Consider the following 17,345-nt stretch of genomic DNA (forward strand, 5'->3'; position numbering starts at 1 on the left):
CTATTAAAAGCTGTCCTCTTGTGCGTTTATCTCACGGATATGTTGAGCCTCTGTGAACCGGGAGCCCAACGGAGGAAATTAAACTGCCTCCGAGAGCGTCACACTTCATCAAAGTTACCAAAAAGCAGTGAGAGCAAACGTTTCAAAAAGAGAATGACAGAAAATGGCATCAGCAGCTGCATCAGTTAATTGAAGATTAGTGTGATGAGATAGCAGGCTGGCAGTGCTAAAGGCCATCAGCTGTCTCCCGAAGATATTCAGAATATCGTATTCATTAGAATAATTCAGATGAATTCATGGTGGCTTGTCATGGTCATACAAAAACAGACCGCAGCCAGCAGCTCAGTGCCATAAAAGTGACAGGGTTACAGGAACGGGGCAGCGGTGGCCTAGAGGACAGAGGGGAACATCATAAGTTCAAATGCATGAACTGGAAAGCTCTGCTAAGAATGTGCATGAGAAAAAGATATCTTTAACTCTGCCTTTTGGAGTGCCCTCAAGCAGGGCTCTCCATGAAAGGACTGCAACAGAGCTGGGCAGCTGTTTGCAGCCCAAGTGAATGGGAATCAGGCCGTGACAATAAAAAACTACTTGCATTTAATCCCGGGGTGCCTTATGTTGTAATTATAGTAAATGTGCAAATTTTCACAAAGCAGAACAAACTAAAGATGCTCGTGGTGCTATGATACTATAATGAATGTGTTACCGATATATAACAAAGCTATGATTATTTAGTTACAATATTAAAAATTTAGGAACCAATAGCCCTACTGATTGGAGAATGTTAAATATATTTTGAATCCTGAGGCAGTAATTACCATAATATGTGATTATTTTACTTGAAATATGATTAGCAAAATATGTTATTCAGACACTTGTTAAAGTATATTAGATTTACAGAGAAAGAGTGAAAACACAAGAAGTGAGGCTGGTGTTTGTATTTTCCATTTAGTCCACGTCAGACCACATCAAGAGACCAGATAATGTCTAGAGTAAAAACAGCTACTCTTAGGACCACATGAATCCCGAAAAGCTACTGACTGTTTAAAACAATGTTTCAGATTAATGCAATACCATGCAAAAGTCTTAAGTCACCAATTTCTTTATGTTTTGCAGTGAAAATGGGAAACACTTGCAGTGATTAATTAAAATATGTGCAAGCATACATGAAAATCCAGTAAATAAGGGAGAAAAAAAAACCCTACAAATTTCAACAAGCTTGAAAATTGACGTCTAATATGATCAATTTTGCTGTGCATCATAGCCTGAACTCGGTTAGAAAGGCTTTCTTGTTATTTCTTCAGGAATAGTTAACCAGGTTTCTTAAAGGAGTCTTTTGGATGTTGGGTGTCTTTTGTCCGTCAAGATCACTGCATCAATATTACTGAAGCAAATTTGGATTCATCACTCCACAAGTCCTGTTGCCATTGCTTTTCAGTCCAGTTCTTGTGAAATGTGGCATACCTCAGCCTTTTCTCCCTGCTTAAGAAAGGGTTCATGTCAGCCATCCTTCCACTGAGACCATTTCCAAACATTAGCTGGATCATCTGAAGGGATCTCTCAGGATCCTGTTGCTAGATTTTTTTCTTAAGGATATCACTTATAGAGAGTTTTTTTAGGCCTGTCAGATCATCTTTTGTTCTCCGTTCGTCCAATTTCCTCCATTTTTTAAGGCCACACTGCACAAAGTGCTGAGGTATTCCAAGTTTCAGGCTAATAGATTTTTGGGAATCACGTTGTTAGTACCAAATACTATTTGAAGCCTTTCAAACTGTGTTATTGTTGGTATTTCAGGTAGATATAATTAATGAAATGGGAACAAATTGTATCTTTTTACAACAGGCTGCTGGTAACAAAGTGCCTAAAGAGATACATTTTAAAACCGGTTCTTTGCCAAGTTGTTTGTGATGTAGACACAACACTGGTTAATTCCTTGAGTTAGGTGCCTTTTTCATGCTTGAATGATTCATAGCTCAGTGTTAAGTTGCCCAATAAACAAAAATAATGTCTATGAAAATGGTCAGGCATAAAGACATAAAGAGGAACTTTGAAAGACCTTAGGAAATCCAGGTGAATTATTGTTCAATACATTTTCTTTTTAAATACAAACTCTATTTAAACCCTAAATATAAAGGAATGACAGGTGACTCGAGACTTTTGCACAGACCTGTATATTCAGCAATGCTCCATCCGTGCAGGTGGAGAAGACAGCAGCCACCTTTCCAAGGGCACAGACAGGCGCGCCTGTTTTATATTACTGCTTATCCGGATGACGGCTGTTTCACCAGGATGGCACGAGAGCTAAAGTGAAGTGATCACCCCGCCCTGTCAAGCTGGCAGGGTTAGGCACAACGCGCGCTCTGTTAGTGTGTCACGTGACCGGGGGAAAAGAAGAAAAAAGAAAGAGGCGAGGAAGAGAGAAAGGGAAAAGCAAAAAAAGAAAAAAAAACTGTGGGACTATCCGCTTGGAAGAAGAGGGAGGTTTTCTGTTTACGCGCAGGTAATGAATACTAACACTTAGCTGGTTATTATAATATTGTCCTAACTTGTGAGAGTCCACCTCTAGCAGCTCGTCTGCAGTCTGCCGGCTGGATAGACGTTGGATGCATGTTTGTTTCCACGAAAGAGGCTAAAGGCGTGAAGCTAGTTGGCACTGAGAGATGTGCCTTCAAGCACGCTCGTTCGTGTTGCTCTCGCTGTGTTACTGAAGGCCAGCACGAATTCCTGTAAAGTGCTGATGTGTCAAATGCTTGTGACCAGTCAGCCCTCCTTGATGGTGAATCACTCGCTCCAAAAAAAGCACGAAGCGGTGGAAAAAACTTGCGGCTAATAATCCTCTTAACGTCTAAAACGAGCGAGGACGCTGAACTGGCCGCTTCCTCTTGGATTCTGTCGTTTATGCGGCTTCCTGAGTGTAAAATAAACGTGAAATAAAACTCGTTACTTTGGTCTTTTTTAGTATTTAGTCGAGAAGGGCGAAGAAGTCAGAAGAAGTGGGAGACTGTTCAGTTAAGAGCTCCAGATGTGATGGGAGGACGGACGTGGATGTCGGCTGGATATGAGACAAGCACGTAAGTGAGGGATGGGTTTTGTTTGGACGGTCAGTAAGCAAGACATGTTTTTATTTTCTTTTTAGTCTAATTTCAGCTGTTTTAAACTCTTACTTATACTTTTTCCTTACTTGCATATTAATTTTTCAGGAGTAGATTTAAGAAGTTAAGAATCTGTGTTACAAACACTTTTGTTATTCCTTTCTTTTTTTAAATGGTCTGGAGCATTGGCTGTCGAGGCTTTCCGAATGTCTCTCAAAGTTTTTCTTTGGCTCTTTTTCACTCATTTTCAGGGAAGTCTTTTACTTGTTTGTTAGGTCACTTAACACTAACCTATGAGTCATTAAAGCATAAAAAAGGCACCTGACTCAAAGGATGAACCAGGGTTCTGTCTACAACTTGTCTGACAACTTGGCAAAGAACCAATTTTAAATTGTGTCGTCAGGAAATTTGTTACTAGCAGGCTGTTGCAAAGACACCTAATTTGTTCCCATTTCCTCATATGAATCTGTGAAAAATGCCAAAGATAACAGTCAAGAAAGGCACACAAATGACATGCTTGCACCAAAGGTTGATTCCAAAAGAGCTAGTAGCTGAAAGCATGGTATACAGTGTGTCCCTAAAGCACATGAGGAAACTGGACAAGAGGAGGAAAAAAGAAGAAGAGGCAGGTTTAAAAAAAAAAAAAAAAAACTACGGCAGATGAACAGTATCTAAAAATGATGAACAGTGCTCCAAAGAAACAGAAAAGAAATCTGACACAAGACCTGAGGGATGCATCTGGCTCTTTAGTTGATCCATCTATTCTTCCATGAAGCCTTATCAGAAATGGCCTCAGTGGAAGAATGGCAGTCAATAAGCCATTTTTTTAAGGAAGGGAAACACAAAAGGCAAAGGAATGCCAAATTACAGAAGAACTGAAAATCAGTGGAAACGGGTCTGATGGAAGCAATTATTAGTGATTACTGAAACAATGATCTTAACAAAGAACACAACAAAAGGCAGCCAACATCCAGAGAGGAGCTCTGAATGTCTTCGACACTGTATAAGCTGTATTTCCTGTCATGTTTGCATGTTTCAGTAAATCACTGCAACTGTTTACCATTGTCCTTGCAAAATATATATAGACATGTGGGGTGACTAGAGACCTTTGGAAAGTACTTATATCTCAGTTAACTAAAATACTGTTTCATATCTAAGTTATTATAGTTTTAATGAACTATAATAAACTTAGTGCATACTCAATGAACCTGAAGCTTTTTAATTGGTTTCTCCTGTTTTTATTCTGATGTTGGAAGAAAATAAGAAACATGAGTTATAGCATGTGCAAAGGTGAATTTGTCTGATGGGGTATTGATGCCCATTTTGGGAAAACTATCGACGTGGGGTTTCCCCTGTATCCTAAGGCAGTACACATCTAGTTTAAATTTTAAAAAGGAAAAGAAAAGAAAAAACATTTGTAGAATTTCAAGGACTAGAAAATGAAGGAATCTCGAGCACTCGGAGGAGCCTTGCTTGACCATCAAGGAGCTACAGAGAATACACCAACGTGGACATCCTGCTCCACCACCTTCCTACGCTCCACTGTCTTCCTTTTTCCAGCCCGATCTTCCACCACATCTTCCTCAATGACTTCCACTGCCTCCCAGACAAGTTTCCCTTCCAGCTTACTCTCATGGTCCTCAGATAATAGCTTCATTACCAAAAAGCGAAAGCTATAATACAAACAAGCTATTAACTACCATCAAAATAATAAAGTGCCTTACTTCTGTTTCCTAACAAGAGTAAAATTGGATTAGCAGGAGGTAATCTGAGCCCCAGTTTACAGTTGAACATGTGATTAAACAGCATGTAACGCACTAATCTGTCCATGCTGTGCAAGTTAGACTTTCAATTTGTCTTGCACCTGCAGGGGGTTGCAGTATTTATGTGTGCTACAGCGCTCTGTTGGTGTTATGACAGGCAAAACAAAGTAAATGGACAGTGTTTACATTGGCAGGATGTCTCAGCGGGGAGAAGAAGAACAGGAATAGGTTGAAGTCCACTTTGCAAGCATGTGCCCTTTCTAAAGTTCCCAAGAGTGCAAAATTCAGTCACTCGTTTTTAACTCCTGCCCCACGGCTCTGACCTTTTCTGAAAGGAGAAATGCAAATAGACTGTTATTGAAGAACTTATTATAACTACTTTACAGTGTCAGTGAACCACAATTTAGTATGGTACTGTGATAAAGTTTTTTTTTTCTTTCAGCAAACATAGATAAGCACAAGTTAAAGTTGGCAGGAAGTACACTGTGCAGGTTCTTGTTGTACCTTTTGAGTATGAGCTGATAAATTTAACCTTGTGATGACCTCTGACTTTGTAATATTCTTAGGTAAATAAATCTGAAACGGAGGAGGGGAGAAGATGAAGCTGAACGAGCGCAGCATGGCGCACTACGCCACCTGTGATTCACCACCAGACAAGACGGGCTTCCTGTTCAAAAAGGGGGAGCGCAACACTGCTTATCACCGCCGTTGGTTTGTCCTGAAGGGTAACATGCTCTTCTACTTCGAAGAGCGCGACAGCCGAGAGCCCATTGGCGTCATCGTTCTTGAAGGATGCACCGTGGAGCTGTGTGAGTCGACCGAGGAGTTCGCCTTTGCCATCAAGTTTGATTGCGCCAAAGCTCGTGTGTACAAGATGGCTGCTGAGAACCAAGCAGCCATGGAGTCCTGGGTGAAAGCGCTGTCAAGGGCCAGCTTTGACTACATGAGGCTGGTGGTGAAAGAGCTGGAGAGGCAGCTGGAGGAGATCCAGGAGGCTGCCGGAGGCAGCTTTGTTGGGGCTGGAGTTGGAAACCTGCAGGGCAGGCCCAAGTCCTCAAAGCGAAACCATATGGGACGGTCCAGGTCTGGAGCATCTTCTTCTTCATCTTCCTCGTCCTCCATATCATCGTCATCATCAAGTGTCCCTCCCATGTCAGCCTCCTTCTCTGCCCAGAAGAACCAACAGGATGAGCTGCAGCTCATCTCTGGGCCCTCCAAGGAGAATGGCGTTGCATGGAGTAAACCACCAGCTGCCTTGGCTAACGGCTTTGTGGAGGGAGCTTCATCCTGTGCGGTATGGGAAAGCTCCGGGGACCCTGCAAATGTCACTGGATACGGAGCTGATGGAGCGAGGGCTCCGCCTGTGCCTCCCCGGAGAAAAGGTGCTTCTCTGGAAAGCCCCGTATGCCCTGGAACCGGCTGCTTCTCCAAACTCCATGACTGGTACGGCAAAGAGGTGGAGGAACTGAGAGTGCAGTGGCTTCAGAGCCAGTAAGCTTACTGAGGTAGATCGCCTCTTTTTCCACAGTATATCATTCCTTCCTGATCATTCTGCAGTGCTTCACCTATCTGAACCCAGCAATAGAGTGAAGTGACTGAATGGAGACTTAACTGCAGTCTTAACTAATGGCAAATGAAGGAAAAAAAGCATTTGAGATTATTTTAAAATCCTGTCAGAGGGGAAAAACTGCCATAAATGTTAACACTATCCTTTGTATAAGCCAAAAAACACAAAATATGCTCTTTGTCCACAAACCGAGTTATATTTGCCAATTGCAATTTTAAAATCATAATTCTTGTATTACAATCATCAGTTTTTCAAAAATGATGCAATGAGTTTAGCCTTGATTGATCCTTTATTAGATACAAATAAAATAATGCAGCTTTATATTTGCTGTGACCTTTTTCCCTTAATAAGAACCATGACGTTTCTCATTCCTTCCTTATCATTCTGCAGAGATTGTACATGCAAATTACTTTGCTAATCATGTGGACATTGCAAAAAACAACAGGTAACTGATAAGGTCACAACAGGAAAGTCTTTTTATAAGGAAAAGGAAAAGCATGAGGTGATTTCTGTTGTGTAATAACAATCTGGAGACGTTGCACAAGACAAATCCACAGAGTTTGAAGTTGTTATGTCACATTAACCACGCTATAGTGCAAAGACAATTCTGCAGCTTTATGATTGAAGTCCCAGTTTTGTGCTGTCCAGCTTTCACCCCTTTTGGTGATGCAACTTTTCAAAGCTGCTGGACTGTTTTTGAATCGTGTTCAACCTAATGACTTGGGCTCCAGGACAGTTTTCATATTTCAAGTTATATATTCAGGATTTTCTGTTTTGGTCAAACTCCCGTAACGCTGAGATAATTCACTATAGTAAGGTGCAGGTGTATGTACTGTGTATGGCCATCGCCAGTATTTTTATTGATCTGGGTGACCTGGCCCTTCAAATCTTTAAATAACGAGGGTGAGAAGTGCCACAGTCTACTTGAGGTCCAATATTACCTCAGATATTTCGTTGTCATTCTTGAAACAGGCAAAATTCCTCTAACCACAACAATATAAGGCACAAAAAATGTGTTTTCATTTCATTACTAGGCTACTTATTTCCATATTATGCACTAATGATTAAAGAGGTCATGTCCTCTATAGTAGTTGGGATCAATGCATATAACTTTGATACAGTAATCACTTCTGCAGATATTGACTGACTCTGTCTGCTTCAAACTTCCTTTTACTGAAAGCTTTTATGAATGTCTTTAATATTCTGTTCATTTCCACATTTTTATGCTTTCTGTGTAATTTGTTTCTGCGAAGCACTTTGTATCTTTGTTTAAAAAAGTGCTGCATAAATAAACTTTATTATACATATTACAGTTTCTCTGAATTTCTTTAGGATATTTTTGTCTAAACATTTAACCGTTTTCACCTAATTAGACATAATTTGTAAATGTGAGTCAGTCTGTTTTCGCACACAGTTGCACATTTTGTTTGCTTGTGCGTGTCAGCCATTTTGCTAGGCATGCTCTTTAACATAAGTATCTGATCAGTCAATTGCATGGCAGCAACTCAAAGCATTTAGTCACGTAGACATGGTCAAGGCAACCTCATGAAGTTCAAACTGAGCATGGTTGATCTGGGATTTCCCCCACACTATCTTTAGGGTTTAAAGAGGCTGGTGAGAAAAAGGATGCGTCCAGTGAGCAGCAGGTCTTTGGGCAGAAATTCCTTGCTCATTTCAGAGTTCACAGGAGAATGGGAAGGCAACAGGAATTCAATAAACCACTTTTTACATCCAAGGTACCCAGAAAAGAATATCTGAATGCAGAACACATCTAACCCTAAAGCAGATGGGTTACAGCAGCAGAAGACCATGCCGAGTGCCACTCCTGACAACTAAGAATAGGTGATAACTAACTATGATAGCTGTAATAACTATCAGACTAATTCACCTAAGTTGGAAAATTAAAAAATTAATTTCTAGTGCAACATTCAGATCATGGTCAAAATTAAGCACTGATCAGCCTGATTAGCACATCAGGCTGATGAGTAATGGTGTGGGACATATTTGCTTAGGCCAAGCAAAGCAAATATGAGGATCATTTACATCCCACAGCCTATCTGAGTATTGTTGCCGACCATTCCTTGATGATCAAATCTTCTGAGGGCTCCTTCCAGCAGGATATCACGCCAGTTGGTAAAGCTTTAATCATCTCAAACTAGTTTTTGATCACAACAAGTTGTTCACTGTACAGTCACCACATCCCAGTCCAGTAGAGTTCCTTGTGATGTGGTGGAGCGGGACACTTGTGTCATGGATGTGCCACCAAAAAATCTGCAGCAATTGTGTGGTTGACAGAATTAACAATGCTATACTGAATTTTTTCATTTGAGGAGATCGACTAATAGAAGCCTAGTACAGCAGCAGCCTTTATTGCTGCTCCTCCTGCTGCTTGTTTTCAGCAGAACCCAAGCTAATTGTATTATATTGTAATTACCAGGAAGAAAAGCAAAACTTGAGTCTCATCTCTACAGTTATAACTCATATCATTGCTTTTCTGTACCCCTGTTTATAGCTTGTCTTTCTCACTCATAGCTTTCCCAAGGCCTCTGAAAATATCCATCAGTAATTCTCCCTGTTTTAGACCTTTATGTTCACTGCCTGATTATCAAAGTTGACCAAATGTTATTCATTATGTTCAGATTTATGCCTAATGAGCAAAATTAAAATAATATAAAAGTATTCAAGCGAGTTTGAACCTGTTTAAATCCTCCATCCTCCACAGCCTGTCCAATATCCTCCAGGTTACAGAAACTATATGAAGGTCACTCACCTTCATATGGTTCATATGATTCGCTCATATTCTAACAATATTGTTGTCTATGTTTAATTCTGCACAGATTTTTTTTCGTAGATGGAACAAACGGTTTTAAGGAATTTTATTAACAGCCCTTTGGGGTACGAGGTGTTGATTTGCAAAGCGGTTTACATGCAGGTCAGGTAGCAGGCCCCCTTAGCACAGTTCTGCTCATCGGAAATAATCCTAAAAGCAGCCAGAGGCAGCAAACTAAAGTCAACCCCCTTTAACATTTTGGGAGAATCTGAATTACAGTCTGGTGAATCGTAGACAGGTCTGTGTGAGTCAGCACTGGCGCTGAAATATGGAAATAGTCTCATGATCAGATCTCATGTGTGCAGAAAAAGGGGCCCATTTAACCTGTTTTTTAAACAATCATCGGAAAGGGTTTTGAGGGATCTTCTCTATATTTTGTGTATTTTCTGTGGCAGTGTGAGAGCTGAGACATGAAGGTCAAAGCAGCAGAATCACTACGCTTTCGGTACCATCACTGCTTTCTCGCCTGTGCCTGTAGCATTGTGACCTGGTCGCTGAAGCTGCTTTCCTTCCTTTCGAGACTCCAAAACCTTTACTCATTTTCACCAGGAGTTTTGTCAAAACTTCAATTAAGAAGCACTGAACTTTTCCAGGTAAGTCGCCACCTTTATTTCCCCCCACAGGCGTGCTTTGCTTCCCGTGTAGAACTTTTGTGCATTGTGGGTGAATTACAATTCACAGTTCAGCACCTGAAGCTTTAATAGGAATTCTGTCTACTGCTCCACCTTTAGTGGCATGACTTTTACAAAAATGCAGGCAAGTAGAGCAGACTAAAGCAAACCACATTGTGATTTTCAACTGGACTCTCTTACCTTCATCTCTCCTGTTCCACTCTGCTTGCACAGCTTCATCTTTTGGCAGTCTCACCTGGCTGTGTCAAAACTTCTTCCTTTGAGCTGCCTGTGAGCATGTCAAATGCATAAAAAGACTCCATTCAAAACCTTACTTGAATAAAATTATGTAAATGTCACCGGCAACATGTATTTAAAATATCATCAATACTCTATCACCACTCTGCAGCACAAAAATATCTTACCTGTCAGTCTTTCGGTGCTTTAATCTATAGAAATGTACCGTATTCTGTACAAAATATGTATTATTTCCCTTTGAGGTATAATTCAGAGGAAGTATAGCCTAAATTCACACAAAATGGGAAAACTAAAGTATTTGTACTCCAGTCACAAGCTTGTATTTTACTGCCTCGCTGTGCATATTACTGCAGATCTGCAGAGTGCCTTATGTCTTGATTATCAGAACAGAAACCATATAAATATGAGAGCTAAAAAGCACAGCAGAATTAAAATGCTCAGGTATGATGTGGCATAGTTAACTATAAGTTATGTACAGGTAATTGATAAACTCATAAACATAAGGTAGAGTAATTAACAAACTGATCACTGGACTTCAGAGTTCCCTCTCTTAATTAATCTGAATGTTCTGTGTGAAGTCCTTCCAGACTTCTGCTCATGAATATCATTAATGCATGCCACCCATCCACATCCCCCATGCAACTGCCACCTGAGAGAACGTTGTTATGATACATGAAGAGATGTGTTTTGCTGCGATCTGGTGTCTGTCTCAAACTTTAACTGGTCAAGAAACTACTTACTTTGCTTGTTGTGACTGCACACTCAGTGAGGTGCAGCTAGCCTTGGGCTCAATGCCTTATTTGCAGAGCTTCTGCGACACGTTAGTCTTGCAGGGTTGCAAGTGTTGCTTACTGCCTGCTCTATTTACCTGCACCTCCTGACCTATTAGTGCCTTCATGAACTGAATACTACCATGTAAGTAGTAAGACATTTAGGACGACAGTGGATTAGATGATTATTTTTACTGTTTGTCTCTTTTTTTCTCTTCCAGAAATGGAGAAGCACATTTTATATAACTGTATGTCTGGTGTCTGATGCGCTCAGTTTCTCACTTGCAAAAGGATTAAGAAATTCTTTAATGGTGCATGTTTGACATTTTCAATACAGAAGAGAGACGTCTCTTTCGTTGGGTTGCCATTAGCTCTGCAGCACATAAAAAAGACACACACAGAAACACACACACATGCATTTTTCTTGAAGTTCATTTCACTTTTCTCCTAATTTAGTTTCGAGGGCGAGCTTCTTGTTTCAGTGTTTTTTAGTTGTATTTGAATATGCATGTATATCATATCAAGACATTAAGGGAAATGCACCTGACTATTATCTTTTCTAGTTTTTGAAATTTTAATTGCAAAGGTTTTACACCTAGTTTGGTTTTTAGTTTTTATTGCCACTTCCTAGCTTTTATATCAGTCTTGGTACAGTATGAGTCTGAATGCATACAGTCATATTAAATAGCTATACTGACACAGACTGCACACATCTCTCCTGCATCTTTGTGAGCTCTTCTGCTCACTAGAGGAGATCTAAACAGTAACACATAAACACATATTCACACTTTGTCTCACCAGCTGCATTTCTAAATTGCAGTGAAATTAAATCATTCTTTAAAGATCTATTTCTGCTTTTCAGAGAATAGATGTGTGAGGTTCTTCAAAACCTGCAAACTGCCAGAGCATTTCCCGGTGGCCTGAAGGTCATTTTCGGCCTGCAGCGAACCGTCAGTGAACATGCATTGAACTTGAGCAGCAAAGTCACAGCAAACACAAGAGAGCTGACGGACCTCTCAGGCGTGACTCTGCAGGGTTCATGGTGAGCACCGAAAAGGGGAAGTGCATGTGGGCTTGCTCTTTCTTTCTGTAAAGCCTTTACATGCTTCTAGTGGAGTCAATCGGCATAATGCTGACTCCTCTAGAAGAAACATGGAGCACAGAAGGAGAGATTGGAAAAGAGGGAATGAAAAACATGAGCATGAAAACGCATAGTTAGCCTTTTTTTGTACTCTTGTAGCTCATGCTCAATTTCAGTACGTTCAAGGTTGCATTGTAGATTTATTGCATGACGTATGAAAACTTTTCTGTGTCTGTCCTTGTGGCAGCAGAGCTGATTCTGCTGTCTGTGCAGTGATGCAGAGGGCCTTCAGTATTGCCCATGATGGATAACAGTTTGTTTAACTTCAAGTGTTTTCCCACTTTGCAGGAAATCCCAGAGTAAGACTCACTAATTACTTTATTGAGTCTGCTCCAATGCTGCTCCCAGAGCACAACATACCGTTCTCACCACGGCAGACTGGTAGAAAATCTCTAGATAAGGGGAACTCACACAAAAATGTGTGTGGTGCTCTTGGTTTATATAAATATTTATTATTAAACTTTGGATGTTAAAACTGAGAGACTTTTCAAATTTAAAATTGCTGACACGGAAATTCTAGCATATCCAGTCATGGAGCTGTTCACATTATGTGTGCGTTGTGTTATATTCACAATTACATTATTACACTTGCAGCCATTAGCATATATCTACAACCACAATAGCTGACTTTTGCTCTTTTTTTTTGGTTTCTTAATTTTGTCATGAAGTCTCATCTCCATTCAAATCACTTTTTGGTTACACGGTTCAGTTCCGTTAGTTTTCATTAGTGCATAACACCATTATCACTGATACATGAATGACTTGCGCAGAAAAGGGGTACACTCAAAAAACAGATTCAGGTCCTCCTTTCAAAGAACACATGCAAATTATGTTAGTTGTTCACAAATGCAATTAAAAAATACCAAATTAATTTGATTTTCTTTGTGTAAACCTAAAATTATTCAAAACCAGCAGAGGCTGATTCTGAACACAAAATGAATGAGTTTGTTGGGGCACTGGGGGTAGGAGGAGTGCATTTTTGCACTTAAGTATTTGTAAACTCAAAGAAATAAATTCAAGCCCCTCTTTAAGCTTAAACATTATTTTTAATCTCATTCAACGCAAATGTAGCACTCCAGCATTACTGCAATTATTATTCGTGTGGTGAACCTAAATTATTTTCTTTCAAAGCAGTCTTTGTCACAAGAACACAAAGTTACTGAGTTACACAACGGTCCGCCTTCTTTGAAAATTTTACGCTCTTTCAGGATCACCTAAATGAATCCAGCTGCTCTTGGCCTCTCTGTACTTTTTGGATAAAACTACACCTTCAGGTAAGGTAACATATTATTTTTTCATATATCCAATTGTGTATTTCTTTATCAGCTAAATCTATGGCAATGCTATTTATCATAGAAGCTTGTAACAGTTGTTTTTTGAACTTTTGGTGGTGCTACCATTCTCTTCTCTGCTTGAATACTATTTTTTTTTACAATATAGCCAGGTCTTTTCAAAAGTGCCTTGTTTTAGAGGAGAAATTGTGTAGCTGCCAACTTTTAAGTCGGAGCGTGTGCTAGCTTATTAGCAGCTAGCCATTGTGCTCAATGAAAGATGATGTCCTATAGCTAACTTCTTTCTTACTGTTTTCTTTTTATAATCTAAAAATTATGTATTCTGTGTTTATTATTATATGCCATTTTCTAGTAGAAAGTATCGTTTTGAGGTGTCTTTAAAAGCACTACATAGTTTACTGAGGGTGCTACCAAAAGCGAACCATGTGGCCGGAAGAGTAACTGCAGGCAGCACAATGCGCACTCCCATGACGTTCAAACCTATTTATTATTATAAAAGATTTCGGCTACGTCCACACTTACACAGGTATTTTTGAAAACGGAGATTTTTCGTTTTCGTTTTAAAAAATAATCCCGTCCACAGGTAAACGCAAAAATGAAGGAAAACGCTGCTATGAACATGCCAAAGCAACAGGTGGCGATATATTCCTAAACTCAGCTAAAAACAGTTTAGGTCTTGACAAACTTCACTGATGGTTCAAATGTTTAGCAACTTTCAGTGTGTTGATTCAGCAGTCTGTATTTAAACTTCTAGTTTATTATATTTATGTATGTTTTATTTCCAGGTGAATGCAGAGTTCCTGCAGATCACTACAAAACCCCTGCAGGCGAAGTTCTTGGCTCAGCTGGACTATTTAACAGACAAGCTGATGCAAATTTTTCAGGGGAGCAAAGGGCCAAAAGATCAAGGATATCATGGCGATCAGTAGTTTGGTCGGTACTAATGATAAACCCATCAATTAAATGCAATCAATCAATTCCATTTTTTTCACCCTTTTTTTTCCACCCTTGCATTAGTATGATGACATCGACATAAAGAGGGAGCATACTCTTAAAAGCCTGGTGATCTACTTTAATGAAGATCCAGACCTACTGTTCAAGGAGTATCTGGTACGCTTATCACACTTTCTTTTCTAGATTCAATTTGAGTTAGGTTCATCGCACACAAAATCCTCATATATTCAAAAGAGACAATATAATTGTGAAATATGTATTATTCTTAATAGTCATTGTTAAAACTTGCACTGGAGAGCACTTTTTAAGGGGACAGTTTCAGCAAAAATTCAATTGTTCATTCTTTTGGTGCTGCCGTGTAGGTATCTACTGCCTTTATAAACACAGTAAATGTGGACAAAACATTCATCCATTTTCTGTCAGTGTTTCAATTCAGTTTATTTATATAGCGGTATATCACAACAACAGTCATCTCAAGGCACTTCAGAAAGTAAACACTCCAGTGGAGTTCAGTTTATTATGCCAATTAGTAAAAAGTCTTCATTATAAGGAACACAGCAGATTGCATCAAGACACTAACTAGTGTCACTGCCATTACAGCAATCTCCTGGTTTCAGGAATAATGTGCATAAAACAAGCTGTTTCAAAAGGTTCCCAATTGTGATGAAATAAGGGAAATTGACCCAGCCCACACACACACACACACACATACACACTGATAGACACTGGAGGAGCTGCTGCTCTATATCAAGCCCCTCCCTAAGGCAGGTACATAATACCTGAACCCAAACTATTGATAGGAAACAGATTGACGGGTTTTATTTATGTTTGGAGTGTTTATAGAGGCGGTAGAGACCCATGTTTCAGCACAAAAGGATACAAAAGCTGAGTTTTGCATAATATGTCCCCTTCCAAGTGACAGAGCCCTTAAACCTGAAACAACCTGTTTTTCAGACCTCCTCCACTGAGGATGAACGGTTGAGGTCCACTGCAGCAACTGTCATGGGTATTTACACCATCAGAAGAGAAGGGATTCAGGAGCCAGAGGATGTTGGAGTTGTCATTGAAGGTACTACAGTTATGAACAACCTCGGTAGTGTCATCATGGCATTCATCGTCCTCTTTGGACTGATTTATGCACTTGATCTGAGCTATCCAAATGACCACAAGTACACTTTTGAGTTCTGTCAGAAGATTTTGATGAATCTGGATGGACAAAGGCTCAGTACAAAGATGCAGCAAATGAAAATGAAGATGTTTGCTTAGGCAAACAAGACCCAGCACAAAAGTTGATTTTGGCCTTTTTAGATTAGATTAGATTAGATTAGATAGAACTTTATTAATCCCTTGGGTGGGTTCCTCTGGGAAATTCGATTTCCAAAAAAAGCACAGCACCGACAGAAGTTACAGAGTTATACACACACACATATATATAAATACAGAGACAATATAAATAAAATATACGAAGGGGATAAATAGAATAAATAGGAATAAAAATAAAAATACAAGTGAATTGCACATTTCAAGTATTTTATATCTTTTGTTCAAACTGTGACCTTTTTTTCTTTCTTTTTTTTGGCCAAATGGAAGTTGTCTATTTTTGTCTGCTGTTCTGTTGTGAGTGATGTGACTTTTAATCTGTACTACTATAGATGGATGAAAGGACTGGGGATTTAGCTCAGAAAAAGTTTCATGGTTGTAACCACCATTTTCTTTTTGATTGCTTTTGGGATTTGCAAAGGTAATAGAAAAATGTTGACAAGTTTTGTGTCTTCCAGTGTTTTAAAGTTGGTCTTCCCGTTCTTATAAGCTTGTAAATGTTTACATGTAATTGGTTTTGGAGAAGTAAAGTTGAAAGATTTTTTTTTATTAAAATACCTCCCCCTTGGTAACAGAAAAATGTTCGTCATGAAAACACACACACACACACACACACACACACACACACACACACACACACACATATATATGTATATATGTGTGTATTTATGTATTGTTGGGTTGTTTCAAATCTTCAGTGACTGCCATACTATGGTGTGAATTGCAATGTTTAGTAGGTTATCATTGTGAATTTGCAAGTGTCACTATAAATATATACAATGATTCTGAAGTGAAATCTGATTTTACAGATTCCAGTTTGTTTTCAGTATTGCCTAGTAGTACAGAGGTGTGTGCTATTCAGATTTGACATTCATTACAAATGTACGTCAGCACTTTTTTGTGAGCACTTTGATTTTTGTTAAGGTTGATTTGACCATGTGACATGTATGTTTATTTACAAAATATTCTGTTTCTGCTTTTAATTCAAGTGAATAAACCCGAGTTGTAAAAACAAATTCATTTTGTCATTATTTTAATAATTAAATTAGTTTTCTGGTAATGAAAATTATGATTTAGTTGAACTCAAAATAATGATTTCAATGCAATGAAAATCTAGCTCAAGTGAATGACATTGTATTGAGTTGGACCAACCAAAACCTTTCACATCATTTTAATGTACTTTTTTTCATTTTAGCAGTACTTACGAAATTGTGTTCTACTGACTCAATTTAATTGAATTGTCATGATGTATGTAGATTAGGTTGGACCAAAATAGATGTATTACGTGGAAAACCTGCCATCAGTCCAATTGAGTTCATCCAATGACTTATTTTTTTGAGTGTAGGAGTGATACAGTGTGATTTTATGTTTGTTTGTTTGTTTGTTTTTCAAATTGCAAAATGTAATATTGAGACAGCTTTCATTTTTAGCACGTATCATTAAAAGTCTAGTTGGATGGGTACATTTTTTCACAACTCCAAAAGTTTGTTACTGTAATCGCAGACTGAAGGAATATGTGACTGTGCCAAATTAACACTGTCATGCAGTCTGATGCCTCGACTCTGCTGGCTGGGTTCTCTGCGGGTGCTTTGGCTTCCTCCTTCAGTACAAAGGCATGTTAGATTAAATTGTGATTCTGAAATGTCAGTAAGTGTGGCTACGTCTGAATCGATGGGCTAGTGACCTGTCCAAGGTATATCCTGCCTTTGCTCAGTGACAGAAGGGATAGACTCGAGGAAATGTAAGT

At 39.2% G+C, this 17,345-nt stretch overlaps 2 protein-coding genes across 4 annotated transcripts; both read left to right on the forward strand.

The window, feature by feature from the left end:
• Positions 1-2,366: 2,366 nt before the first annotated feature.
• Positions 2,367-7,729, forward strand: LOC309718918 (sesquipedalian-1-like). The gene is made up of 3 exons (XM_082554567.1): positions 2,367-2,500; positions 2,960-3,071; positions 5,422-7,729. The coding sequence occupies exon 3, from the start codon at positions 5,454-5,456 to the stop codon at positions 6,348-6,350; it is 897 nt and encodes a 298-aa protein (XP_082410693.1). The 5' UTR covers positions 2,367-2,500; positions 2,960-3,071; positions 5,422-5,453; the 3' UTR covers positions 6,351-7,729.
• Positions 7,730-13,229: 5,500 nt separating this feature from the next.
• LOC309718764 (uncharacterized protein) lies at positions 13,230-16,614 on the forward strand. 3 transcript variants are annotated; one of them, XM_082554310.1, is made up of 4 exons: positions 13,230-13,306; positions 14,110-14,257; positions 14,342-14,434; positions 15,233-16,614. In XM_082554310.1, the coding sequence occupies exons 2-4, from the start codon at positions 14,240-14,242 to the stop codon at positions 15,542-15,544; spliced, it is 423 nt and encodes a 140-aa protein (XP_082410436.1). In that variant the 5' UTR covers positions 13,230-13,306; positions 14,110-14,239; the 3' UTR covers positions 15,545-16,614. The 3 variants fall into 3 exon arrangements, with proteins under 3 accessions (XP_082410436.1, XP_082410438.1, XP_082410437.1); XM_082554312.1 differs by lacking the exon at positions 13,230-13,306 and adding an exon at positions 13,691-13,850; XM_082554311.1 differs by lacking the exon at positions 13,230-13,306 and having other exon boundaries at positions 13,971-14,257.
• The last annotated feature ends 731 nt before the right edge of the window (positions 16,615-17,345 follow it).

The sequence above is a fragment of the Aulonocara stuartgranti genome (genome assembly GCF_965226115.1).
Source record: "Aulonocara stuartgranti genome assembly, chromosome: 12".
Taxonomy (NCBI): domain Eukaryota; kingdom Metazoa; phylum Chordata; class Actinopteri; order Cichliformes; family Cichlidae; genus Aulonocara; species Aulonocara stuartgranti.

Excerpts from the sequence above, each read along its gene's own strand:
- LOC309718764 (XM_082554310.1), top strand. Across the intron at positions 14,435-15,232 it reads TACTGTTCAAGGAGTATCTG|ACCTCCTCCACTGAGGATGA; the intron begins GTACGCTTATCA and ends CCTGTTTTTCAG.
- LOC309718918 (XM_082554567.1), top strand. The coding sequence starts at position 5,454 with ATGAAGCTGAACGAGCGCAGCATGGCGCACTACGCCACCTGTGATTCA.